General features: G+C 42.8%; 1 protein-coding gene across 3 annotated transcripts in view; it reads left to right on the top strand.

The window, feature by feature from the left end:
• Positions 1–26,529, top strand: part of ABAT (4-aminobutyrate aminotransferase) — a 53,996-nt gene that overhangs the window by 21,380 nt on the left and 6,087 nt on the right. For all 3 annotated transcript variants that reach the window (XM_030481236.1, XM_030481235.1, XM_030481234.1), the window contains exons 2-12: positions 1,283–1,406; positions 11,014–11,111; positions 11,816–11,845; positions 12,405–12,522; positions 17,841–17,890; positions 21,896–21,976; positions 22,207–22,299; positions 22,675–22,737; positions 24,303–24,366; positions 25,053–25,201; positions 26,097–26,234. In XM_030481236.1, coding sequence (XP_030337096.1) covers positions 1,337–1,406; positions 11,014–11,111; positions 11,816–11,845; positions 12,405–12,522; positions 17,841–17,890; positions 21,896–21,976; positions 22,207–22,299; positions 22,675–22,737; positions 24,303–24,366; positions 25,053–25,201; positions 26,097–26,234 — 954 coding nt within the window. In that variant the 5' untranslated portion in view covers positions 1,283–1,336. The remainder of the gene's footprint in view (positions 1–1,282; positions 1,407–11,013; positions 11,112–11,815; positions 11,846–12,404; positions 12,523–17,840; positions 17,891–21,895; positions 21,977–22,206; positions 22,300–22,674; positions 22,738–24,302; positions 24,367–25,052; positions 25,202–26,096; positions 26,235–26,529) is intronic.

Below are 26,529 nucleotides of genomic sequence, written 5' to 3'. Positions count from 1 at the left end.
TTGATGACATTGAAGTGATGTAAGCAGCAAGGTGTCAGCTCTTTCTGCTGGAAGCTCAGCTCTGTTCTTGGAGCATATTCGTTAAGTACAGTTCTTTCCAGGAGGCTTACAGGTGATAGCGACATTTCATTTGGACTGTAAGCCTTGGCCTGTTGCTGCTGATGGCCTACACCTTCTGAGGGTAGAGGGACATTCCAGTGAGGTGAAAAATGCCAGCTCAGTCTCTGTACAGGCAAAGGTGGCATTTAGTGCCCTACATACATGGAGTACCAAAGCTTCTAAGTGTAAAGTTTTAATTTAACCTGTATCCTGGGTAATAAATCAATGACCTGTTGTATCTATTTATGACTTCCGACCAAGCTTTCTTCAGAGGTGACCCAGAGTGAAAAAGGAGTCATATTGCTATTCATGGTACTTAACTTTACAAAGTCATTTATATTTAACTAGCTGAGGCAGAATCACAAAACAGCTGAGGTTGGAAGGGACCTCTGGAGCGCATCTGGTCCAATGCTCTGCTTGGGCAGCGTCGCGTAAAGCAAGCTGCCTAGGACAATGTCCAGTTGGGTTTTGAAGATCTCCAAGTGACTCCATCCCCTCCCTGGGCGACCTGTCTGGTGTTTTTCTATGTTTAGATGGAGCTTGCAGTGTTTTGGTTTGTGCCCATTTCCTCTTACACAGTCACTGGACACCCCTGAGAAGACACCAGCTCCTTCTTTACTCCCTCCTGTCAGGTATTTATTACACACTGATGGGATGCAACCTGAGCCTTCTTCAGGTGGAACAATCCCAGCTCTCACAGTCTCTTCATAGAGATGTGTTTAATTGGTAGAACCTGTTATTTCTGGGGATTTACTGTCTTTTGTTTCCTAATGCTTGTCCTGCTGTTTGGTTCTGTATGAGATTTTTCTCGTAAACTTAGGTTGAATGGAAATAACAGATTGGCTTGAGAGACTGGAAACATTGTTTTTAAAAGTTCAATATAGTCAACATACATAAAGTAGAAAAGAAGAGCAAGGGGAAATAGGTAATGATCTTTACCCCTGGGCCCCACTAAAGCTGGGAGATACAGATTTAGCCTAGAAGTCATTTGCTTCAACAAGACCTAGCATCAGGCTTGGGGCTCAGTACTGAGACTGCTCTGAACATGTGCATTAATCCATCAAAGCATGCTTTCAGTTTCTTTGGATTGAAATTAGTGAAAGGGGAAATTGAAATGAATGGCACAGGAATAGTGGCTGCATCTGTAGGGACATGAATAAGTGTTCGCTTTTCTTTTTTTCAGACCATCAGCCAGAAAAAAAACTCTCAAGATTGAGTCTTTTTGAGTAAAGAAAATATGGCGTCAATGTTGCTGAGTCGACAGCTAACCTGTTGCCTGCAGCAAAACTCCAGACTGCTTCTATTTGGTAAGTGGTTTTTTTGTACTTTATTGGTTTGTATTTGGTAAGTAGTCACGCATGCCAGTGGACAAAATTCCGGTTTGAACATTGCTGGGGTTTGTCTGGTGGTGTTGAGTCTTTAAGAATATGATGTTCTGCATCTTAGATAGTGATGCAGCTGTAGTCCAGAAGTGGTCCATAGAGGTGCTGTGGCTTTGTTGGCTTTTTTTTCAATTGTTATTCTGCAAGCAAAACTCAGTTCATAACTTGCACTGTAAACATGCTAACTGAAACAAAGCTCTTCAGCCCTTGGAACTCTGCTCTTACTTTCTGATGCTCCGTGGTGCAGAGATAAAACAGTCATCCATCAGAATCAGCTGGTTCTTGTCTTTGGGCTGTGTAGTGTGACCCTGCCCATCTTCCCTTGTGGAGTGGGTTTGTGTGGCTGATGTGAAGAGGTGGCCCTCACTGGGGATGAGTATTTCTGCCTGGAGTTAGCTCTAGTGTAAAACAAAAACGCACCACGTGGCATCAAACTACTGACTCCTAAGTGTATGACAGCAAGTTTTTGCTTGGCCCAGACTTGTAATTTAGCTTGTGTATGTGTATATTAAACCTGCAATCTTTGTGAAGTAGGTATGAAAACTAAATCCTGTTGGCTTTGCTGGACAAAGCAGTGTAGAGTCTGAGGTCTGGCATCCATTTCATGTGCTGTTACACTGAATACAGTATGGCTGAATGGCTTTTTCTGTGACTGAGTAAATATTAATGCTTGTTCTCTCCTCCAGCCCTTCTTCTAGTGTCACTGTGCTCCTTCTGCCACTGCCAGGCAAACACAGAACCCTTCCATTTGCTCAGAAACTTAAACATGATTGATTTCCTTTTAAATAATACACTTTGGGGAGCAACTGACCTTTGGCTAAAGAACACAAAGCCTGGTCTGATAACTATTGGAAGAGTATTAGGTCAGTGTTTCAGTATAGAATGTGCTTCTATTTACGGGGGTGACACCACTGATTGTGCTGTGCAAGAGTAGGGATAGTTTGGTCGATAGTGGACAATGGAAAGTGCTTGCAGCAACCAGGCCTTCATTAGTTGTCAGTCCTTTGAGTTAATTTGTTATCTCAGTATCATTACTGCTCCTGGTCCATCTCTCCCCGTGTCTTTCACACTTCCATGTTGCTTCCCAACCACAAAGACAGATATATTGCAGCTGTGCAAGATACATGAGGTCACTGGAGGACAGAGGCACCAACTCACTCTTCCTTTCTCACCATTGCAGTGGGGGGGGGTGTAGATCTTCAATAAGAAAGGAAAACACCTCCAGGCTCCGTTAATGCATCCTTGCTTTCAGAAAACTTGTAAATGGGGAAATCTGCTAAAATTTTGAAGCAAAGAATAGAGGGCCTTGGCTGCAGGGTGTATCACAGGCCTGTGGCCTTTGGAACTGACTGCTCTGTGTTGTGTCCAGACATTAGAGAAGATGGAGCAAGACGAGAACCCTTCACCAGAAGGGTCTGTATTCTGGCAGTTTTTTAGCCTGCAACATTCCTGGCTGATGTAATAGGCAGGAGGCTCTCATGCTTGTAGCAAAAATTGGAGCTTCAGGCCATTTTTGTAGTGAGCCCCAGCTAAGGGCGCACTGCTGCTGGTCTCTGCCAGCTTTTGGGGAAATGCTGAGGCTGACATCCAGGAGCTCTCTGCTCCAGGGTGCTTTCCTCTGAGGTATTTTTGAGCACTCAAGTTCAGAGCTTTGCAGACTGAAAGAGAGACTTGTACATTACTCCCACAAAAACCCTGCGGTGCCATTTGGTTTGCTGATTTATTTTCTGTGGGTACTGAAATGACAGGGTTTGCAAAGGGGATGGAGGTGGAGAGAGGGAGAGAATAGATTGCCTCTTGGTAGAAGTCTCTATGTCTGTGGGCTGTCATGTTTCAGTTGTGTGTGTGCATTAAGCGCAATAATACAGTTCAGCCTGAAACTGATAAATTTATTTACAGAAAGAGATTTTTTCACCCTTGATTATTTCCCACATTTTAAAACAAATGTGGGAGTTAGCATTGTGCTGGCCCTGAGACTGAAATAAACCGGTTACTGACAAAAAGGAGGGATGTGGAAAGGAAGGATGTTGGCAAGTTTGCATTCACTGTTGTAAAACACGTGGGAACAAAGGTAACTAAGCTTTAAATTAATCAAAATATTGCTAGGAACCTTTTCTCTAATTGTACGTGGGGGATATGCTTAATTAAGATGGATTTCCAGCCTTCAGTCTTCTAAGGAACATGGGCAAGAGATAAGCATCTGGTTGGAGAATCTTTTTTACTTAGCCATTGCTTGTAGTGTTCTCATTATTAACGCAGTGCTAGTCTGTGGCAAGCTAACTAGAAAGGGAAAATGTAAATCAGTTAAGTTGATCAAAATGCAAAAGCTAGGCAAAGCATATGAAAGTACTATGCAACTTAAATCTTCCCCAAAATTGTGAAGCCTTTAAGTATTTGGAGTCCTTACTCCTTTGTTAAAAATAAGCCTTAGTCACATATGGTTTTACTTTCCTTAGGTATTTGATCTGTACTTGATAGTTTGGCCTCTAAGATAAAGATCACTGGGATTTGAAGGGTGGCAGAAGAACACCAGTAGGCTGAGTAGCTGCCTGATCTTTTGTGACGAAGACTCCTGTGTAGTGCTGTCAGTATTGTAACAGCCAGGCAAGCATTGGAGACATGACAACGTGCCTTGGTATTACACCTTACCTGAACTGAGTTCTACTGCTGCTGTCAGCCTGCTGTGCTGCAAGGTGATCACGACTGATAGTCTGAATGTAAATACTTACTCTGCTTTGTGCCAGCTCTGGTTTTATCAGCCGCGCCACTGTAGTAGGAAAAGCTGTTCCGTTCTGTGCTTCGGAGGCAGGTGAAGATGCAGTTGTTTGTTAGCTGGTAGGGTAGTACACAATTACGAGGGCAGGCTGGGACTCCAGAGATCTAAGTTCAGTTTCCTACTGATTACCCTAAGGGGTTGAATTGGTATCCGAATCTTGAACTGTAAAGTATGCCAAAAGGTCAGTCTTCTGCCTTAAGGTAGCATCAATTTGCATTACTGCATGCCTGTGCCTTTCTAGGGTGCTGTTCTTAAAGGCTCCCAACAGTGTAGCTTCTGCAGCCTCCCCAGGCAATCTGCTGTATTGCTGAACTGACCTTACCGTGAAAACTTTTTTCTAACATTTAGCCTAAGTTTCAAAACATGGAAAAAAGTTTGTCCTGCCCTCAAAGGACCGGGAAGCTGGAATGTGGTTTTTTTTCTTTGCAGTAGCCCTTTATATATTTGCAACGTATTACCTCCCCCAGGACTTCACCTTTCTCGGTCTAAATACTGTCTCAGTCTCTACTCCTCCCTGATGGGGAGGGGGACTGTTCTTAATCTTTCTAATGGGAGCTTCCACTTCTGTATGGCCTGTTGGGTACTGGATTTTTTTCTTCGTCTTTGGAGAATCCTCTTCCAGTAAAATCTCCAGTGTGGGAGTACTGAAACACAGACAATCTCATGAGGAAGAGCTTCTGATCGTACAGCGAAGCACTCTGTAAATAGCAATCTCAGTTTTCACAATATTATGCAATAGTGATGTTCGTTTTCCCAAACATCTCTAGCTAGCCTGGCCTTTTGCCATTCTGTTTCAAGATCTGTTAGTAACAGATTCTACTTGCAACACCTAAAAGAGGACTTGGGGGAAATCACAGTCCTCCTACTTCTGGCTGTCAGGGCCTCCACGCTCTAAAAATTCTGTCTGGAAGGTGGTTTGATAGACACCGTGGAGTGGAAGTTGAAGGCATGCCAGAGAAATTGCTGTTCTGCACTTGCATAGGACAGCCGCTCTATGGCACGTGTAATGTGCCTCCTTGGGGACTGGAGAGCTTTCACTCCATGCTCTCTCACAGCAAAAGACTTTCATTTTAGAGATCTGCTCTGCCAGCATTTATTTTCACCTATCTTCTTTTCTTTCCTTTTTTTCCTTCAAGTAGTTCCTTCTCTTAATTACACTGATGTAATTTCAGTGCTTCCACTGGAGTTTCTCCCAGGCAATTCCCAGTTGTTGTACACTCAGGAACTGTTACAGGAGTGTTATTTGTGGTCAAACATATCAGAGATTTAAGCACTTTCTTTCTAACCTGGTGCTGAACTTGACTCTTGTTATCAGAGATCACTACTTAGCACAGAGCCCTGCTAACAGTAGTGCTCTTTGTGACTACCAACATCATAAGCTGCTAGGAGGGTGTACTTACAGCAATTATGTTGCTATAGCAATGTGGTACTTTGTTAAAAATTGTGGAGTGAGACACCTGGTGAGCGATGAGGGTAGCATAGAAGAGAAGTAGGAAAATGAGCTTTTCTGTCTGCTAGCAAATCATGACATCCTCTTAGATGAAAAGGAAGGATGTGATTATTTGCTGATGTTATCCAAGTGTTTAGAAAGATGATGTATGTTGCATAGAGCTTTGAGAAGTCTGCAAGATGCAAGGAAAATAGAATTTAACTTATTGTACCCACTCTCTTTAAATGAGATCAGTAGAAAACTCTGCAAATCACTCAGCTGATGTGCTCTCTGATGATGAGGTTCATTAATAGCACATACTTCGAGGTTTTGACTTTTGCCATGATGCAAAAAGATAGCTTTGTTTACCAGGGAAAAGAGCATGCTGTTCTCAGTCATATTAGTTAAATGTAAGAGCTTTCCTAATGCTGCTTCAGAGATGGACACTGCTGTAGCCCATTACCTCTACACACTTTTAAGATGAGAGCTGAGGTCATGCCATTTGGTCTTGCTCTTCAGTTAAGCTCATACAACACAAGAAACTCTTTTCCTATTGCAGTTTGATCGTAGACCTCAGTAGAAAGTCAGTGGATTGACTTGGTCCATTGGCTCAACAGCATAACTTTAACTGTCTAGGTACTGATTTACATACAAGTTATAGTGTAATATGAATTTAAGCATATTAACATAAAATTATATTGGTTTAAAAAATAATAATCCGTGAGGATGTTTAGGCCAGTAATACATTTCTGTTGAGCTTCCGTCTTTTCTTTTGAAGAAAAATCTTTTCTTTTAAACTAATGAAGTCAGACAACCATCAGACTGAAAGTACCTTGCTTGGACATACTGAGAATCTCAGTTTTTGTGTGTCTCATCTCTGCTGTCTTTTGGAGAGGCAAAGCGCAGTGTTCAAAACCAAGATCTGACATGCAAACATCTAAACTCATCTAAGTATGAAACTGGAGTAGCCTGAGTTAAGGGATGACTCCAGAGCTCTCTTGCAAGATCAGTTGATATAAAAAAATCAAACAGGCATAACTTGGGCTAAGTTTTAAAGTACATTGAGTACCTTCAAGACAGAAATGCCAGCTGAGCAGAGCACACTGCAGTTTACTAGGGGACGAAACACTACAGTGAGTGATCCAATTTACTTGCATTTACTTGTATCATTTAGGAGAATGCAATACTGATACTTGGTGTGAGAGGAAGCAAGAGAGACAGAGTCTCTGGGTTGAAATCCTCTTCTAGGCAAAACAAAGCAGGTATTGATGTGTTCGGCGGTCACACAGCATCCAAATGCATGGAAAAGCCCTGGCAGGAGAGTGAGCCACCTCCCAGAGCTGTGCTGTGAGTGCAGGGCCTCAGGGCCTGGGAGCGAGAGGCAGCACCCGTGTGCCCTGCGGTTACTCAGGGCCTGGAGCACAAAGTGTGGTGCAGTATCCGGAGTGAGGAATGCCAAAAAGCTGGGGAGTCTTCACGCAGGGGGTGGCCAGAATGTCTTTCACCAGGGCTCTGGCATCAGTGCCTGTTGAGAGCAGTCTGAGCTCCAAGTTTTGCCTGTAGAATAAGGACAGCCTGTGTGACCCTGATGAAACGGGCCTCTGAAGGCAGTGCTGTGGCAATACCTCACTGAACTCTGTAGCATCAAGATGAGTGAGAGCCTTAGCTAATAAAAACTGCTGTGCTTCCTATTGTCTCATTATCAGGAGCTCTTGGACAGGTCCCTGAGCACTGAGGTAGCATTAGGCTTCAAAAGTCATCTCTCTGCCGTGTGGCAGTAAGACAGTTTGTTTCCTTGCTGTTAAGATGCTCTTTGAGGAGAGCTCTTTACATGTGAGTACCAGAGGCTTGCACAGCCCATGTGTGCTAATGCAGGTCACACGGAGGCCAAGCTCTTTGCAGGAGCTGGCTGTTTAGACTGTCATGAAGATTTCTGATCAGAATCCTGATTTACTTGAGGAAGACTAGGGGAAGAAAAAAAACCCAGAGCTAAAAGGGGGAAGCAGGGGAACCACAGTTTTGTATTCTTAAAATTTGGGTTGTTCTGTTTATTTTTAACCAACCCTGTGAACAAGTATGCCAATCTGATGTGTAGTGAAGTGGGCTATTTGGAATGAATCTCTTGACCTTGCTAGAAACTGTGTGAGCTTGTGCCAATCATTTACGTTATACTCTTAAAGGGAAAAGAGCTTCATTAAAAAATAAAAAGTTTGAGGATTAACTCCACTTTGGTTTTAGCTTTTGCTGTCAGCAGCTTTGCTAGTATGTTGAGGGTTTTGTTCTAGCCTGTATTCTTCATCCTCTACCTAAGGGAAGAAAAAAACCCAAACCTTTTCAAAGTCCTTTGATCTGGTAACACAGGCATTTTCAATATATTTATGGCAAGCTATTCCTTCAAATTCAAACCACAGTGTTTGCCTGAGCTAGGAGGTGGAACAACTCTGTGGCAAGTGTAAGGATCAGTAAATCAGCAGAGCTGCCATTATACTGGCATTAATAAAATGAGATGCTCTGTGGGCTCCTGAAAACAAGTATATAAAATGAAATTTGTATCAGTGAATCAGCCTAGAAGTCACTTGCTTGCAGCACCTGATGGTGTGCAGCATGTTTTTTAGGAGATAACGAGTGAATGAAGGGAAACCTGTCACTTGTGTTGCTCATTTTTCAGATGGCTCTGGTTTGCAGAAAATGATTGTGGTTTGGATAAGCTGCTCCTGAAGCTGTTTAAAAAAATACGCTCTCACAAACTGACCAACACTACCGATTTGATAAAAATGATCTTTAAATCAACTCTTCTTCAGGGAAGACCTGTATGTTTTAGTTTCACTTGACCAGTCTGTGTGTATGAAAACCTGTCTGTTGGTAGACATGAGCTATGCCAAGGTGAATTAGTGCAGCACTGCACAGCAAAATACGGTTTGGTTTTAATCATTTATGTGTGCCCCCAGTAAACACCTAGTTCAACAGACCCATGCAAAAGAGGTATAAATAGTAGCAAAAAGATGATGATGATCTGCAAAGCAGGCTGACTGGTTTTGGTCTTTGGTACACAGCCTGGCTGATGGAAGTGTGGTTTAACACCACACTCCTCTTGACCTGTGGTGTTAAACAAGTTAAGACAGCAGTAAAATACTCTCCAAATTAATTCCCTGTTGTGCAGCTCTGTAAATATGTGGGGTTTTGCAGGGGAGACTGTGCCCTTTACAATATCCACAACAGAATTTTCTTAGAGGAATAATTAAATCTGCGTTTAATTTAGAATCCTCACCTGTTAAAATACTTCACAGATTGTCCTTTAGCAAAGTGGAAGAGGGAAGATGTAATCCACACCTCACGGGTGATGGCCAGGAAGTCTTTCACTGTTGGTCTCAGGCTCAGAGCCTGGCAGTCAAGCACCTTGCATATCTGCAGGAGTGGCTTGGTTGTTAGCAGGAGAGGAAACCTTTAGTCGCTGTCCCAACAAGTGCAGTTTTATGAGGACTCAGAAAGACTAATGCAGGCAGTGTGCCTGTCAGCTGCTGCTCTGGGCAGGAGAACCCGGGGAGATGGACAGGGGACATGGTGGCACAGGGTCTCTATCATTGCTGTTACTGCTGAGTACCAAAATGCCCTATATAATTTGTGCATCTCTTGGTGCTTTCCCCTCTATCATATCAGCTAGCACCCAGAGCCTGGAGGGAGGGAGAGAAGAGGACACACAAGGAGAAATATTTGTCACTGCTTTGCTGTGATCTCCATCAGGGAGGAGCAGGGTGCACAAAAGGCTTAGTTTGGTCTCTTTTCCCCTTTTAGACTTCATAGTGTGTCTACTAAATCTGCAGCTTTATTGGCTATGAATTTTGTGGCTTTTGATCTTTTATATGCAGTTGCTTTTTTTCCAGTGGAGCAGTTGTCATGTGGTCTCCAATTTACATGAACTCTAAACAGAATGGCACCAAAATGAAGTGGTGTTGCTGTAACAAAATCTATTAATAGCTTTGCAGAGAGGCACTGACGCATCTCAGATATAAGGGCTTAGAATTAAAGCTAAGAATAATCATCTTTGCAGACAAAGTCTTCCCAAAATGAGCAGTGAATTTAAGTGCTCAGTTAGAGACGCTTCCAAAGGGCTGTAATTTTTTCGATAGTTTCTCAAAATCAAGCTTGATTGAGACATCTTAGTGTGGGCTGACACAAACTGAGGCAAACCATTTGGGCTATCCAAACATTTGGGCTATCTAAATTGCACCAACTTAAAAATGCCTATCACAGACTAAAGTTAGGCCCTTATCTTTCAGGTATTGTTCTGGTCCAAGTGTAATACCCCTAAGTTAAGCATATGAAGATTAATTTGTTGTTGACATTGTGCTGGGTAGAGGTTTGCAAGTGCTCCCTGACAAAAATGCAATTGTTAAGAGCGTTAATGCAGTTCTACACTTAACCACAGGATTCGGAGCAAGCTCATGGTCTCTTGCTCGTCACCTTGGTAGAGCTCTTGAGTCTACTTCCTTTGTTGCAAATGTACAATTCCCATATTATCCTGTAATCCCTTTAATGGAATATGTACATACTTGGAATATATGCTCACCAGAACTGTCTCTGACATATAAAGTATGCTTAAACCCTGGATTTTGAAACCATTACTTCAGAAATGGAAGCAGAGCCTGTTACTGATGAAGCACAGGGGATTTTTGCCTTTTGGTTTCATTAAGATGCCAAGTTTATTATGCTTCCCCAATTACACATGTGGATAAAGAACAGCAAGGTCAGAGGCAGGATCAGAGGAAAAACTGTCACTATTTCTGACCCAGATTTCAGAGCTGCACTGCAAGATGCTGGATTCACATGAGACTTTCAATGTATTTTAAACATAACCATTTACCTTTCTGAGACAAATCTTACCCAAACGGTGCTCTTTGAGCTATTGCAGAACATTGCAAGGGTTTTTACCTGTGGACTCCAGCAGGCTTTTTGGTTATTACTGATGGCAAACGAAGCCACCTCTGCACAGGAGTGGGGAATTTACAGCAAAGGTGTAGTGGACAAACTCAACAACAGAGATGGAAAGAGATGTGCTCTGAGTGTCCCTGTCCTTTACAGCAGGATTTGTCTCTGTTTCTCTAGAGTTGCCTTGTCATTTCACTTGGTTTTTTTACTTTTTTTAAAGCCACCTCCCTGGTATTAGTTTTATTTTAACACTTGTCAAAGATACTTGGTTCACTTCATACGGTACAATGTAATTGGTCTCATCTGTCAAGTGTTCTCAGTCTGTTAAGGTATGGATATTTATTCTGAGAGGAGAGCACAGAAAATATGGTCTGTACTCAGGTTTTCATTATTTCTTACAGGACACAGATATATCAGTCAAGCTGCAGCTAAAATTGATGTAGATTTTGATTATGATGGACCTCTAATGAAGACAGAAGTTCCTGGACCACGATCTAGAGTAAGTTCCCAAAGCACAGTAGATATTGGATTTTGTGGGGTTTTGTTTTCCTTTTTTCTTTAGCTGTGTTTAACTTGTTAGAAAACAAATTTAATTCCAACCCTTAAATCTGTTATGAATAAACAGCAATTCACAACCACTTTTATCAAGATGCTGAGAGTGAAAAGCTCATGAATGAAATGCCCTCTCTCTGAGAGAGAGATCTGAATCTCAACTGCCAACTCTACATATAAAGTAATTGAAAGCAGAAGAGCATCAGTTTGATGAAACATCTCATGAGGCTTGGTCACTTGTGCTCCTGCTGAAACAGAAACTCAGCTGGCTTTATATGATGTGAAGTAATACTTTGGTTTTGGAGTGAAGCAAGAGTTCCAATTTGCAGGACTCTGGCTTCTCTTATTTTCTGGTTTCTCTCTTGGTTTCAGTTGATCAATACAGAAGAGGCAGCTTTCCCTTTGGGGAGATTTACACTTAAACTGTGTTTGCAGCCCATGTAGCTCTGCATGTCACAGTTCCTAGTTTTGATTGTAATATTTGCAAGACGCACTGTGAAAGTCCATGTGGCAAGTATGGTTGCTAGGTAAGCACACAGGACTGCAAGTTTTGCATATGATTTATGTGATCATAAAAAAGAAGCATACATTCTCCTTCAGTATGTGGTAATTACATACCTGAGACTCTTTTGTTTGCTTGTTTTTTTACAGGAATTAATGAAGCAGCTGAGTGGCATTCAGGTAACTTGTCAAGTTTACTGCGTTTTGGGGGTGTTAATACTGTGATTTTGGAACCTGTTTTGAAATCCTGTTGTGTATGTTTAATTCCATGCCAAAAAAAAAAGGGTAAAACACTTGACTCTGAGTTTCCACACTGAATGAATGGACATCTGAATAAAAATCTTTTTAAGTATATTTTGGATACTGCAGTTATTTTGCTGGGAACAGTGATTTTTCTTTAAACACTATACATGCCTTTTAAGTTGGTATGAAGTGGGCAGTGAAAACATACATATATTTGAGCCTGAGCTTAAAAGTATGTCAACCTATGTGCATATTGCCTTGCCCAGATGAGCAGTTCCTCAAAGCCTGTGCTTCATTTCTGTGGAAAAAGTGCATACTTGCCCTTTTAACAGTCCCTCTTTATAAAAAGAGCTACAGTTAATTCCTGTGCAATTAATATAATGTGTCTTTGTATCTTATTGTTAGATATTATCGGATTTTGCTGTAGAGCCATTAGTTGCACCTACCTACACACTGCTACATTTTAAAGCATTAATTGTTTGTTTTCTCCTTTAAGAATGCAGATGCTGTACACTTTTTTTGCAACTATGAAGAGAGCCGAGGGAACTACCTCGTAGATGTAGATGGCAATCGCATGCTGGATCTCTACTCTCAGATTTCATCCATCCCAATAGGTAGGAGGCAGTTGTACCAAAACTTCTTGCTTCGTCCTCAAGTTATCATTTTCTTATCTCGGCCACTACCAGGGAAGATGGTTGAATAAAAACCCGAAGCTGACATAAGGTATGCCTTGTTGCAATCAGGGTACACATCAATACTGAGTATTATGTGTGGTATTTCTGAATAGCTGAAGAAACTACAAATTGAATACTGACAGCTCACTGGAAGTACATAGTAGTACGTGGAAGATGTTCTAGTATTAATCTTAACTTGAATATGCAAGTTCCACAATTTAGGTGGTCTTTGTTTGCTTGGATTTATTACTTTGTGATTCTGTAAGAGTATGTTACTGTTTTAAACATTAACAAACATAATTTGAACATTTTAACAATAAATTATATGCTTTAGTTAACACTTCTATCATCTCAAAAGAACTGAAAAAAGGAGTTTTCCATATGGACTCCAGTAGGATGAAAGAAGACCAAACACTGAACTGTGGCGCTGGCTGGAAGCAAAGGCAGGCCAGCCAGGCTGAGGAACCAAGCAACGGGATGTATCAACTGCTTGGGAAAGTCAGTTGATTTTATGTTTTCATGAAGAATTTTAAGAAGGAAAAGCAGCAAGGCAGAGGTGTAGGCTTCAACTGCAAGGAATACAGGTTTCAGTAGGTGTTCAGTTTGTTCCTTGTCCATGGTTCCTATCACTTGCTTAAAAATACATTTCTGCAAAAGCAAAAAGAGCAGAAGTGCTGGGGTAATTTAAAAGGTAGATGTTGTGCTATGTATAGAAACTATGAGGACTCAAAATCATCCCTACAGGCCTCCTTTATTGGGAAACAGAATTTAGTGCTGTTCAGGTCATTATCAAAATTTTGTTATCTAAGACCTTGTGGGTCTTATGGCAGTGGGTTTGCAGTTATCCCAGTCTCCTTTGCAGACAGTTAATATTTTTGCTCTCGTGTAGCACCTCAGTAAATGTGTAATCATTCAGAGGTCTTCGATGTTTGCGGCTTATTTTCATCAATAGAAGTTCTAGGTAATTTTTATCTTTTAGCTAGATGCTGCACCAAGAAAACTTTCTCACTGCTAATGTGGAAACAGGGGTGAGACAAAGGAACACAATGCTTGTGTGCCACTGCTTATCTAACTTGAATGGGATTGAACAGTAGGGGTCTAGGAAAGGAAGTGCATTCAGTGTTCAAGACCTCCCGTTCTTCACACCAGAAATGCTGATTTGAGAAACTAGCGCATGGTCATGTAGTCGAAGGAAAGTCAGTGCATACTCCAGAAGAATGAAATTAAGGTTGTTCACACAGTGTACTGAGGCTTTCTGACTTTCTGATGCTTGATGGTGCAAGCACACCTCTTTTAATATAGTTTTTTGTGTATAAAATGTTTAAGTATTTTCTTAACAGGCAGAAATGAGCACGGGCTTCTGCAATTTACTCTCTCTGGTTGATTGAAACTGGTGACACAGATATAAGACTCCATTACCTATAACTGATCCTCAGCTAAGCCATCTAGTTCCTCCTTCATGTGTGGCAATGCCCTCATGAGAATAAACTGTGTTTTTTTTGTCCTAGAGGACATGTTCCTGAGTCACAAAGGAACTATAGTGCAGTTCTTCATACACCTTCTCAGATAATGGCTGTGATGTGTAGCGACAAAGGGTAAATGGAATATTTACAGGCTGACCTAAGTCTAATTGACCACACAGCATTCATTTGGGTTTTTTAAGTTGCACTGAATGACAAGACTGACCATCTGAAGCTGCAGAGGTTACTAATAACATCGCTCTTGGTGACAGCATTAGGTTCTAGACTGGGACACCCAAACAAGATCACATGTGCTTGCGAGTCATCTGTGCTTATCTCCCTGCAAGTAAATCTAATAAAACCTTTTATGAATCTGTCAAGATGCCCTGAGATTTAATAATGGTCTGCCACACTAGAACATATTTATCAGCAGAGCTTGAGAGGTAATAAATGCCTGTGTGGAGAGATAAGAATTAAAGTATAAAAACCTCCAGGCAAAGATGTTCTGGGCTGTTTCTTGCTGAAAACCAAAAATTAAAACGATTTTTTATCATGTTTTTTGGGAAGCTGTAACACAATATACTCCTTTAAACCTGTATCTAGTCTGTCTGGAGTTAGAAACACTATGGAGTCAAATGCAAGAGGAGATTCTATTGGCATGTTTACTAGCAAACATCCTGGAATGTTAAATGAGACACGGGTTTCAGTGCTGGGAAGGCCTGTTTTTGTTTGGGGAGATGTGGAAAGGTGTAGTTGGATACTATTGACAGCAGCCTGCTGCTTGGTTCAAATGGATTCTTCGGGCTTTCTCCATCTCATTGTTTTAGCAGCCTCCAGTTTTTTTCCTCTTGCAGAGAGGCACGTTCATGAGCCTGGGGACATGTACTTTCCTGTCACATTGATCTAGACACACAGCAAAAGTGATGAAGCAGGTGTCCTTTTAAGAGCCAGCCCTGTCACTTCTGGAAGGAGTGTATTTGAGAGTGGATTCGTAAAGCTACAAACCCTCGCACTGGTCATGGCAATGAAACACACTACTGTTTGACATCTCAGCCTAGAGCTTCTTAACTTTGTCTGCCACAGTTATATAATAGTTATTGAACCACTTAGTTCTTCCTGGCATTACTTTATGACTATGAACCCATGTACCAGGTCAGCATCTTTCAGAAACAGGCGGGCTCTAAGGATTCTCTCTTCTCTGCCTGGGGCCTGTTTGAGGATGCACCAGCTGAATAGGGGGTGTTAGGAGGGCCACTGGGCCTGAAGTGAAGAGAATGGGAAACACACCTTGTATGCGTGGGAAAGGGTAAGTTATGGGTAACAGAAGCCTTGAATTTGTGTTACTTAAGAGAAGATGCAAACATCTCTGCATTCTTCATGCATCTTGACAGCAGCAGCAGCAGCGTTACTTGTCTTTACCAATAGCAATAGCAGAGTTAATGGTTAAGCTTCCTAAGCAGTGGTAGCTATTTATAACAAAGTTCTGTGAGTTTAGTTTGGAGACTTCTGAAATACCAGGTATACTCTCAAAGGTGCTCTCAGCAGTAGCACAGCGGCAGCTCACAGTGACACAGCTTTCAGCCTAGCAACAGTTCTTCCCATGACAGCAGGTGCAATGCAGATTTAGTTGTCTGTGTCACAAATAACTGCTTGGATTCTCTTGATAATAATTTCAACAGATTCTTTGCAGCATGACACACAGTTAAAACAATCTGGATATTTCCTTGTTTTGAACTAAAATACTCAAAACAATTTATAATTGATTTGTTAATGCAGTAGCCTAAAGCTCCATTGCTCAGCCAGGATAATCAGGACTGTTGTCATTCAGCTGCGCTGGCTTGATAAGCTTTTGCGATAAAATTAGAGTGGGCTGACTGCTTGAGCAGTAGGGAGGATGAAGTTTCCAACTGTTTCTGGAAGGGTATATAAAAGATGATGTTAATCTCTGGATTTGGCATTTCATACATTAGAAATCAGGCTTCAAATGAAATTTTGTGGGCTCCTTTGAAGATTTTGTTGGGGTTTTTTATATCAGATAGGTTGGTTTACCTGTAAGCAAGCAAGTTGCACCATTGAACATCAATCCTTCTTGTGTTAGACCCAAAGCATCCCTCTTATCTTGATGTTTCTGGGTAAAAAGGACACACTGTTGCATCTTTTCCCAAGTAACACTTTGTCAAAGTAAGGAAAAGCAGAAGGAACAAAAAACTGGTCATGGGAGAAAGTGAAAAGAGCAGAATCTGCTGCTTTAACATGAGACAGCAATTTATCAAACAGGTTTTTTTTATGGTGATGCACAGCTGGGGTATGTGAATGTATGAGAAACAAAGATTTTCAGGCAGGTGTCTTGGAATGGTGAAGGGGTTGTGGCGAGTTAGATTTGGTCCAAGTGCATGACTCTGTGTAGAGAGCCTCTTCCTTCTTGTGGGACTGTTAATGATCACACATGAACATCTGCAGTGTGCTTGGCTGGAATGTGCATCTTCATGCATGCAGATAAATGCCAGTGTATGAATTCTAGACAGCGTGAAGGCCAGTACGTCCACATCTCAAAACCCATTTTGGCAGCACTCTGCTCGGGGTGTGGAGGTAGCACTGTAGAGGGTGGTGTGGTGAACGCTGCCCAACTGCGACTGATGTCAAGGAGCGCTGTAAAGCCATTGGCAAAGTTCTGCTGGAGTTCCAGGGCTTGTCCCTGCTGGGTCTGCCATAGCATGTGCTCTTCAGCAACCAACAGCCAGCTCTGAGAACAGCATGGCTGTACTAGTAAGGTTACCCTGCACCACCCGGCTGGAGCTGCTGAGGGACAAAAAGCCCTTGCTGATGTTTTTTTAGTACACTGTAATGCAGTGAAATTACAATTGCTACGTGAGCTTTCTTCGGGAAAACAGTAAATGTGGATTTTTGCATGTCTGTTTTGTATGGTCAGCTGCCAAATACTGAGGAACAGCATGGAAGAAAAGTGTAACAGGGGGAATGTTGATTTTGCAATGAAGAAAAATCCGATCAGTTAAAAAGCACAGGGTAGGAAGGGAGGGGGGAAGCTCTGTCACTGTGTTGGGAATAATCAGCTTGATATTCAAGGATGATAAAGATTGCTATGAATGTGTAGCTCCAGCTACTGTAAAGGACAGAGCTGCATGGGGAGCTTGCCTCCACGGTATTGGGTGGTCACTGCATGGTGAGAGCCACACAAGCTGAGCAGGTCAGGGTTGTGGTGAGTGAGAATAGCTAGCAGCCTGCTTCAGGGAGGAGAGACTGGAGACGCTTCTATACCAGAGCTAAATGGTGACTGACAGAAACAACGGCTTGTGGGCTGCATTGGCAGAATGCAAAGCTGCTCTTAACTGAGGGAGAGGTTCACATGTTGCGCTGTACAGAAACCAAGTACCTGTGGGAAACCTAGAAAGGAGAGCGAGCAAGTGGTTAATTAACATCAGTTCCACAGTAGCTAGGTAGGAACTCTAATGCTTCAATTAGGCCTTGGCAGGCAAAAGATCCATGTCATGTTCATTTATTTTTGTGTTCAATTTTTAACTTTCAGTACTTAAATAAGTTTTGCTATTGCCTGACACAAAATATGTACCAAAGTTCCAGATAATATATTTTGTAAAAATACATTTGAAGCTAAAATACATTAACTTCAAAAGAAATTCTATTACTAGTAGCTAAAACATACACAAGTTACATAGAAACAGTCAAGCATTAAGTTAAGGTTATTGTCTAGGTTACTCTTCACGTTAGTTTATTGAAACCAGATGGAAATAACTATTTTCTTTCTTTGTTCTTTTTGATTAGGTTACAGCCATCCCTCTCTGATAAAGCTTCTGCAGCAGCCACAGAACTTGGTAAGTGAATTAAAACATTAAGTACTTGAAGGCATCCCCTCCTCCTTGTAGCGGGCTGACTTATTTCTTAAACTGATAATGCTTAATGACTCAATTTAAAGTATGATGGGATCTGCTGTCTCCAAAGCCCAGAATGAATGGGACCCCTCTCTCCCACATATGAGCATCAAAGCTGTTGTTGGTCCCCTGTTCCAATTTCTGAAACCTGCCCCAATCCACTGGGAGGGCAGCATTAAACCCCATCAGTCTGCACCTCCCTGCACAGTTTGGGTATCCAGCAGGCTTTAGCCTGGGCATGGCCTGGGCAGGGTGTCATCTTCAAGTAGACCAGGTAACTCAGAACCACATCCAGCCTGGCCTTGAATGCCTCAAGGGATGGTGCATCCACCTCTCTGGGCAACCTGTGCCAGTGTTTTACCATGCTCATTGTAAAGAATTTCTTCCTCATGTCCAGCCTGAATCTCCCCTCTTTTAGTTTAAACCCATTTACGCCTTGTCCTGTTGCAACAGGACCTGCTAAAAAGTCTCTCCCTGTCTTTCTTATAGCCCCCTTTTAAGAACTGAAAGGCTTCAGTAAGGTGTCCCCAGAGTCTTATCTTCTTCAGGATGAACAACCCCAACTCTCTCAGTCATTCCTCATAGCAGAGGTGCTCCATCCCTCTGATCATTTCTGTGGCCCTCCTCTGTACCCTCTCCAACAGGTCCATATCTTTCTTGTACTGAGGACTCCAGAGCTGGACACAGTGCTCCAGGTGGGGTCTCACCAGGGCAGAGGGGCAGAATCACCTCCCTTGAACTGCTGGTCACGCTCCTTTGGATGCAGCCCAGGATACAATTGGCTTTCTGGGCTGCAAGTGCACACTGCTGGGTCATCTCCAGTCTTTCATCCACCAGTACCCCCAGGTCCTTCTCCTCAGGGCTACTTTCAATCCCTTCATCTGCCAGCTTGTATTGATACTAGGGGTTGCCCCGACTCTGGTGCAGGACCCTGCACTTGGCCCTGTTGAACCTCATCAGGTTCACATGGGCCCACCTCTTGAGCCTGTCCAAGTCCCTCTGGATGGCTTCCCATCCCTCAGGCGTGTCAGCTGCACCACTCAGCTTGGTGTCATCTGCAAACTTGCTGATGGCACACTCAATCCCACCGTCTGTCATTGATGAAGATATTAAAGAGTACTGGTCCCAATATGGATCCCTGAGGGACACCACTTGTCACTGTTGTCCATCCAGACACTCAGCCATTGACTGCTACCCTCTCGATGCGACCATTCAGCCAATTCCTCGTCCGCTGGACAGTCCACCCATCAAATCCGTATCTCTCCAATTTAGAGAGAAGGATGTTGTGGGGGACTGTGTCAAAGGCTTTACAGCAGTCCACATAGACAACATCCGTAGCCCTTCCTTTGTCCACTGATGTAGTAACTCCATAATAGATGGCCACTAGGTTGGTCAGGCAGGACTTGCCCTTGGTGAAGCTGTGCTGGCAAACCTTGCTGCAGATAGGAGTGTGTGCCGGGCTCTGCCTGCAGATAAAGCACCAGCTTTATTGTGAAAGTACTTCTTTTGAGCAGTACACACTGAGGGAGGGCCCTTGATTAATGTTCGTGATGGGATCAGTGCTTTCTTGTTCAGTTGTTTGCAATGCTCCACGTACTCTCTCTGTAGCCAGGTATCAAGAACAGAATGTGCATGTGTTCCTCTGCGACTAGAGCAGCTTGATGTCAATGTTCTGTTCTTCTCAGTGCTGAGCATCTCATTAACAAAAGAAAAACACAACTTTCTGCTCAGTGGCAAATGTTGTCAATTGACTGTGACAGCCCATAATCAAATTCACAACAAATTTATGGCCTCTTATCTCTGGCTTGAGATGAAAATTCACTTCTAAACTGAGATAAAAAGTCAAGTAAGATTTCTCATAGACACTAAATAAAAGCTTTGTGTTGTTCTGTCAGTAACATCCTTGCTCAGGTTGTGGGGTTTTTTTAAGCTTGAGTCTGTTGAAATGATGTTTCAGAAGTGAGACACTTGTTCAAGTTACGCAGTCCTAGCTCACACTCTGTTATATCTCGTGTGATACTTGGTTTCCCCTAAGAATTCTGATGAAGTGTTCTCGCAGGTACAGTGACCACTGACGCCTCTTGCCGTGGTCCACACATATGAATAAATGAGTACAAATTGAGGAAAATGATTGAAGGATGCTCATAAATGTGCAAGCTTTGAGTTTGAGTTGCAGTGAAAATACAAATGTTTTGGGGGAGGCAGCCTGTCCCCTCTGGAGACCCATACAGACTTAAGCCATTGAAGCTCAGGCTTTAATTTCAACGATGACTCGTTATAACAAGAGTAGTAACAAAAATAAGGGCAAATAATGCTGCTTTGCAGGTGGCAAATTTATTGAGCTTGTCCTTTCCTGAGCAAGTTTAATTTAAAATAAAAAGTAGCACATTGTGACTCAAATAAGGTTAGCTACAAAGATTAAGAGCAATGATGAGTCAGTTTTAATCCATGACACTTAATTTACATTAATTGCATAAACATCACATTCATCTCAGTTAGTGGACTGGGCAGACTGAGAGTGTGTGGGCTAGTGGCTCAGCATTTCCACCATGCCTTCTGACACCAGAAGTACCTTTCTCAAAGGTGTGAGTCAGACTAGGTTTCTCAGGGCTTTATCTGGATCGTGCAGTCTCTGAGGAGGGAGACTGCACGGCCTCTTGGGGTAACCTGTTCCATGGATTCGCTGTTGGTGACAAAGCTTTTCTGTGTACCCCAATCTGCACCTTCTGTGCTTTGGTTTATGGCCATTGCTCCTCATCTCCCCACTGAAGAGCCTGGAGCCTGGCTCCACCTGCTCAATAACCTCCACGCAGGTACGGGAAGGCTGCATTCCTGTCGTCACCTCCGTGAGTACCGAGGCTCTTGCAGCCACACAGGTTCAGTTCTGCTGACAGACAGGGAAAGGGAATGGTTGGAGAAATTAATTCCAGGAAGCAGACATTAGTTCAGCGGGGTAGTTTCCTGGCAGGCTCTGGAATTCCACTCTTGGGAGAGATTGCATTTCATCCATGAAGACTATTTCAGTGTGACTGGCTCCTGGTCAGACCTCAATCAGGAAATGGAGAGGAGAAAACTGGGAAGCTAGAAATCTGCTGTTGTAATATACAATGAAGGGTGTACTTTTAATTCAGGCTGAAGCACTGAGCAGGGTGCCTGTGCAGACCGAAGGCCCTAGCACAGTGCACAGTTGAAAAGGAATTTCACCAACGTGTCTGGATATATCACAGTCAATCTTGTGGAGCTTGATTAAAGGCATGTTGTTGAGTACTGAGGTAATAACAAGCAGCGGAGCTTCTCACTGATCTCTATGCTGCACTGCCCATTACTGTACATGCCTGAGGAGTCTGGAAGGGAGACAGCATGCCTATGAGCACAAGTTTTTTATCAGGAATCTATTTTATTGTAGTGTTGTGTTGCTGATCCTTGCATGTGTGTTATCTTTCTCAGATGTAGCCCCTATCCTTTAAGTTCACCTTTGCCTTCTTGCCCCAATTACCATTATAAAGTATCTGGAGGATGTTTATGACCACAGTGTTGTGAAATGGTCTGTCTTGAGGCTCAGTAAGGAAGAAAATGCTGCTAAGCTAATTGTATTTAGATTTAGCTATACAAACTGAAGGCAAATAATTAGGATTTTAAAGTATATTGCCTGTGTATAAGGAAAAATGAGATTGCGCAACTAAAATGGCAATATTGAAGAGGAGATGTCAGTATCAGTTAGTGTGCGCCTTCTCTAAGGTGTCCTGCAAGAATGAAGTATTAAGAATTAGACAGAAAAACACTTTCTAGGACATGAGTATTGTCCTCTGGTTTTAAAACCCCTTGTGCCACGATACAAATTTCTGGCTAGTATTTGTAATGAGAATAAAATGTAACTGCCTTGATATCAACATGATTCTTTTTATGTGATAGTAAAACCTAACAATTTCTCTTCCTTCGTCTTTCTAGAGCACTTTTATTAACAGACCTGCCCTAGGGATTTTGCCTCCAGAGAACTTTGCAGAAAGACTGAAGGAATCTTTGTTATCAGTAAGTATGAGATAGCAGTGATGAGTTAAGATGTTCTGTGCTTCGGGACACGGGCATATCAAGGGATGTTATGGACTTTGATAGGGAATTGTCTTTCCTCATCCTAGGCTCTGTTGGTCTCCCATTATACTGAAGCTCATGATGTTAAGGACTGATCAGTGTTATCATCACTTTGCACTGTGTGATATTATGTGTAATATTTTGGAGTAATTTTCTGTCTTCATTGACAGGTGGCTCCTAAGGGCCTGTCACAGGTGATGACCATGGCTTGTGGATCCTGCTCTAACGAAAATGCCTTTAAAGCAATATTTCTGTGGTACAGAGTGAGTAAAATATTACGATAATTTGTAGGTTTCAATGTAAAATGAGTATTTATTCGTTATCAGAACTGTTACTGTAAAACAAAGTAAGGCTTGGAGGTTGTCTTGTTTGTGATGTTAATTATATTCAACCTAGTATAAAATCTTTATTTAAAAGTCTTGATCTGAGCTTTCGCTTTGTATTGACACAACTTTAGAAATTACAAAGAAAAGGAAATAAACAACATGCAGATTGCAGTCACTATGTAGGAGCCACTGCCAGTGTGTTCATTGGCTCTAATTTGTCATACCAGCATTACTAATTTGTGGTTCAGCCATAACTGCTTTGGTTACAGCTTCAGGAAAACTATCATTGGGTTCTTTGGGGTTTTTTTGCAGAACAAGGAGAGGGGGCATAACAACGTCACAAAGGAGGAACTGGAATCCTGCATGATTAACCAGGTAATGTTTGCTCTTTTCCACACCTCAGATGTACCATTGGCTTGGGTTTATAAGGGAAGATTGGGAAGAAAAATCAGCTTTATCTCTTAAGTGGAATCTCGGGGTTGTAAATGTAGGAAATGGTGAAATACAAACTGCTCCCACAAGACCTGCTGCTCATAGTCTTGCATCCTTCCCAGTTGTAATCTTGGGAAGATCTCCCTTTTTTGATGGCATCATATAATCATAGACTCAACGAGGTTGCAAAAGACCTTTAAGATCATCAAGTCCAACCATTATCCCAGCACTGCCAAGGCCACCACTAAACCATGTCACTAAGGGCCTCGTCTACATGGTTTGTGAACACTTCCAGGGATGGTGATTCCACCACTGCTCTGGGCAGCCTGTTCCAGTGCCTGACTACACTCTTGGTGAAGACATTTTTTCCTAATATCCAACCTAAACATCCCCTGAGGAGCCTACATGATAGATGGATGGTGGTCTGGCTCTTGCCAATCACAAATCTGAACATGCAACAACAAGCAGAAGACAGTATTTGATCTCTTCTTTGAGATAAATGTGTTAGAAATTAACAACCTGCTGGTCCCAGCCTAATCTATGGCACTTCTGTAGTGACGAGCATTCAATTCATCCACATGGGATTAGGGAACTCATTTGGCTTTAAAAATGAGAAGGGTTCATCTAGTGTTTTGTTGGGCTTTGTTTGTTTGTCTTCGGAATGATGAAGTTCCCTGATGCTGCTCACAGCCTGGTCAGACAGATGGCTGTCCAGTACAAGTAAGATGGCACATCATGAGCTGAAGGAGCAGGAATTTTATAAGATGGCCTAAGACATGTAAAACTAATGATCACTTCTGGTCCAGGTTCAGCTATCTAAACATTAGATAGCTAATTCCCTGAGTTCTCTTTACAGTTGTGGGAGGGGTTAGATCTGAGAGGGCAACTCACACCCTTTTGGGGGCATCCCCCAGAATCCAGTTACAGGTACTGGAGCCTTGACCCTGTAGTTGAGTGTGGGGTACAAGACTAAAGGTGCAAATGGAGTGTGACAATCCTTTCACTTGCAGGCTGAGAGAGAGGCACAAAGAAAGAGAATTTGTATTTTTAGAGGGATGGGGGGTTAGCCCAAGTATATCCCTTCATTAAATTCCAGATAGTATACAGCTTGCATGAATTTGGTCATGGTTCCTTCTCATTCTTGGTACGGTGAGTCACCAGCAATGCACGGGGTGTCTGGCATGGGGCAGCCACCATCCCTAGGTATCCCATACACATGCTCATAGTTTGTACAAAAAGGGCTGATCCTACTGAATGTTCAGCCTTTGGGTGAGCTCACGTGTGAAGAGTTACTATGATACCGTGTAAGCTGCCAAGTATTCATTAGTATTAATGATGTATTTGAGGAGGCTGGGCGGTTATTGGGGGATGACAAATGTGTGCGTTTAAATGGGTGACTAACGCTGCGTGGTGCCTGACGGCGGCGGCCTCCGCTGGGCGTGCTGAGGGAGGCAGCAGTGCTGCCGTGTGTCCGTTCCCTGACCGCTGCCTGTCTGCTCTGCTTCCAGCCCCCCGGCTGCCCCGACTACGCCATGCTCTCCTTCATGGGCGGCTTCCACGGGAGGACGCTGGGTAAGACAAGCAGGGGCGCACCTCCCCCTTTGCCTCCTCGCACCGCTGCACTAAGCTGTCATCTCACCCTGGTTCCTGAGAAGTGTTTTATTTTCCTTAGTCTCCTATTTTCCAGTGGAGAAGGTGTAGGCTTACTGAAGGTTTGCCTTCCAAGCCACACTAGTACTGGAACAGAGTATTTGAGTGGCAGTGGGAATTAATGTTATATATATATTTTAATTATTTTCAGAAGGTCTCTTACGTTCACTCTGAATCTGAGGTTTCCTATCTATACTAGTAAAAAAGTAACTCCTGGGTAAAATCACAACACGCACACAAGATGTCACTCATTTTTGCCATCTTATATTGGCTCGATCCCTGTTGTAAACACATTACCCATTCTGAGCTTTGCAAGCAGTTGTGTTTGGTCACATGAAACTCATCTCATCTAAGCACCCTGTTCACATTGACAGAGGTTCTCCTGTTCTTTGGCAACAGCGCATGTGGAAACCGACACTTAAAAGCTAGAGCAATCCACTTAAGCTTAACTAAATCCAATTACCCAGTATTTCAGAAACTAAAGTAAAAACAGAGCAATTAGAGAATTCTACAGTCCTGGTGTGAGGCAGTTTTTCACCTCTGGGTAGCTTTTTTCCTGTATCGTTCCTAGACAGGTATTATTTCAATTTTTGCTTTTCTGGGTTTAGGTTGCTTAGCTACAACTCACTCTAAAGCAATTCACAAATTGGACATTCCATCGCTGGACTGGCCTATTGCTCCATTTCCAAGGCTAAAGTATCCTCTGGAAGACTTCGTGAAAGAAAATCAACAGGAAGAAGCCCGTTGTTTAGAGGAGGTAAAAAATTCTCTGGCAGCTTTCTAGTTGGTTTTTCTTTTTTGAAATAATGAATAGTGTTAGGAGGATTAGCTGGTTTTCACTAGAAGAATGTTTTCAGGGGTTGGAACAGCATGTGATTGAAACAGCATTCACTGTTGTTTATGGTCCGAAGTTTGTCCCTGCCTTTCAGAGGAACAGCCAGCTTACTGTGAGTTGGAGGTCTACATGAACCCTACCAAAGTGAAATACCACATGCAGGAGAAGTTCCTTGTATCACAGTGAACCTGTCTGCCAGATCTTGCAAAGGGACGCTCACAAAGAGTGAGCACAGTGTGTATAATCCTCTGCAAAGAGAACCTGGAACAGTATTTTTGGGTTTTTCAGCTTTCTGTGGTAGCCTTCTGCCATCAAGTTGTGGTCCTACCTATGGCTGCAGGGAGGGAGTGGGCAGGGACTTTGTGCCTTTCCTAGCCCCGGAGAGAAGAAAGGTGGCCAGAACAGCGTTTAAGGGAGGAAAACTGTCTCCAGGTACCAGAACCATATGATTCCCTGTTGGACTCACTGGGATCCAGGATCTGCCACTTCCAAGGGCTCTCTTTTGAGATGGGGCGGGGGGAGCAAGGCATGGTGTGCCCTGTGACTGGAACTGATATAGGGCACAGTGTGGAGCACTGCACCGACTACAGAGGGGCTGTGGTGTGCTGGAGGCAGCAGCAGTCTGGGTAGCTGTGCAGAGCTGGCCCAAAGAGACTTCTTATGCAAACGTGCTGAACCTCAGGGTTCCTAACACCTTTATAGCCAGGAATGCCTATGAAACGTTGAAGTTCTGTGGCTGAGATTTAATCTTTCAGCTTAAAGGAGGAAGTGTACAAATTCCTGAAAGGAGAATGTACCATAAATGTTTGATTTACAGGTGGAAGACCTGATTGTAAAGTACAGGAAAAAGAAGAAGATTGTGGCTGGAATCATTGTAGAACCAATACAGTCAGAGGGTGGGGACAATCACGCTTCTGATGACTTCTTCAGAAAGCTACGGGATATTGCCAGAAAGGTAATAAAATATTTCACTGTTCACTCAGTGGTAGCTAAACATGGAAATACTTCTTGATGTCTCCAGATGCCCTCCCCCCTGCCCCAGGCATCCTGAGAACCTCCAGGCCTGCTCACGGCAGTTGGGGTAGTTATGTTTGTGTATTCAGGCACAGGCAGCCCCTTATCAGCACAGCACATTCTCTTCCATTGGATGCACACCTAGTGCTTTCCTCAGTCCAATAAGCTTTCTTCTAATGTCTGAGAGAGAAGTTGCTCTGATTCATTAACTGTGGATTTCACAGCAGTGTTCTCTG

The sequence above is a fragment of the Strigops habroptila genome, chromosome 4, assembly GCF_004027225.2.
Source record: "Strigops habroptila isolate Jane chromosome 4, bStrHab1.2.pri, whole genome shotgun sequence".
Classification (NCBI taxonomy): domain Eukaryota; kingdom Metazoa; phylum Chordata; class Aves; order Psittaciformes; family Psittacidae; genus Strigops; species Strigops habroptila.
This window is presented reverse-complemented; position numbering and strand designations above follow the sequence as displayed.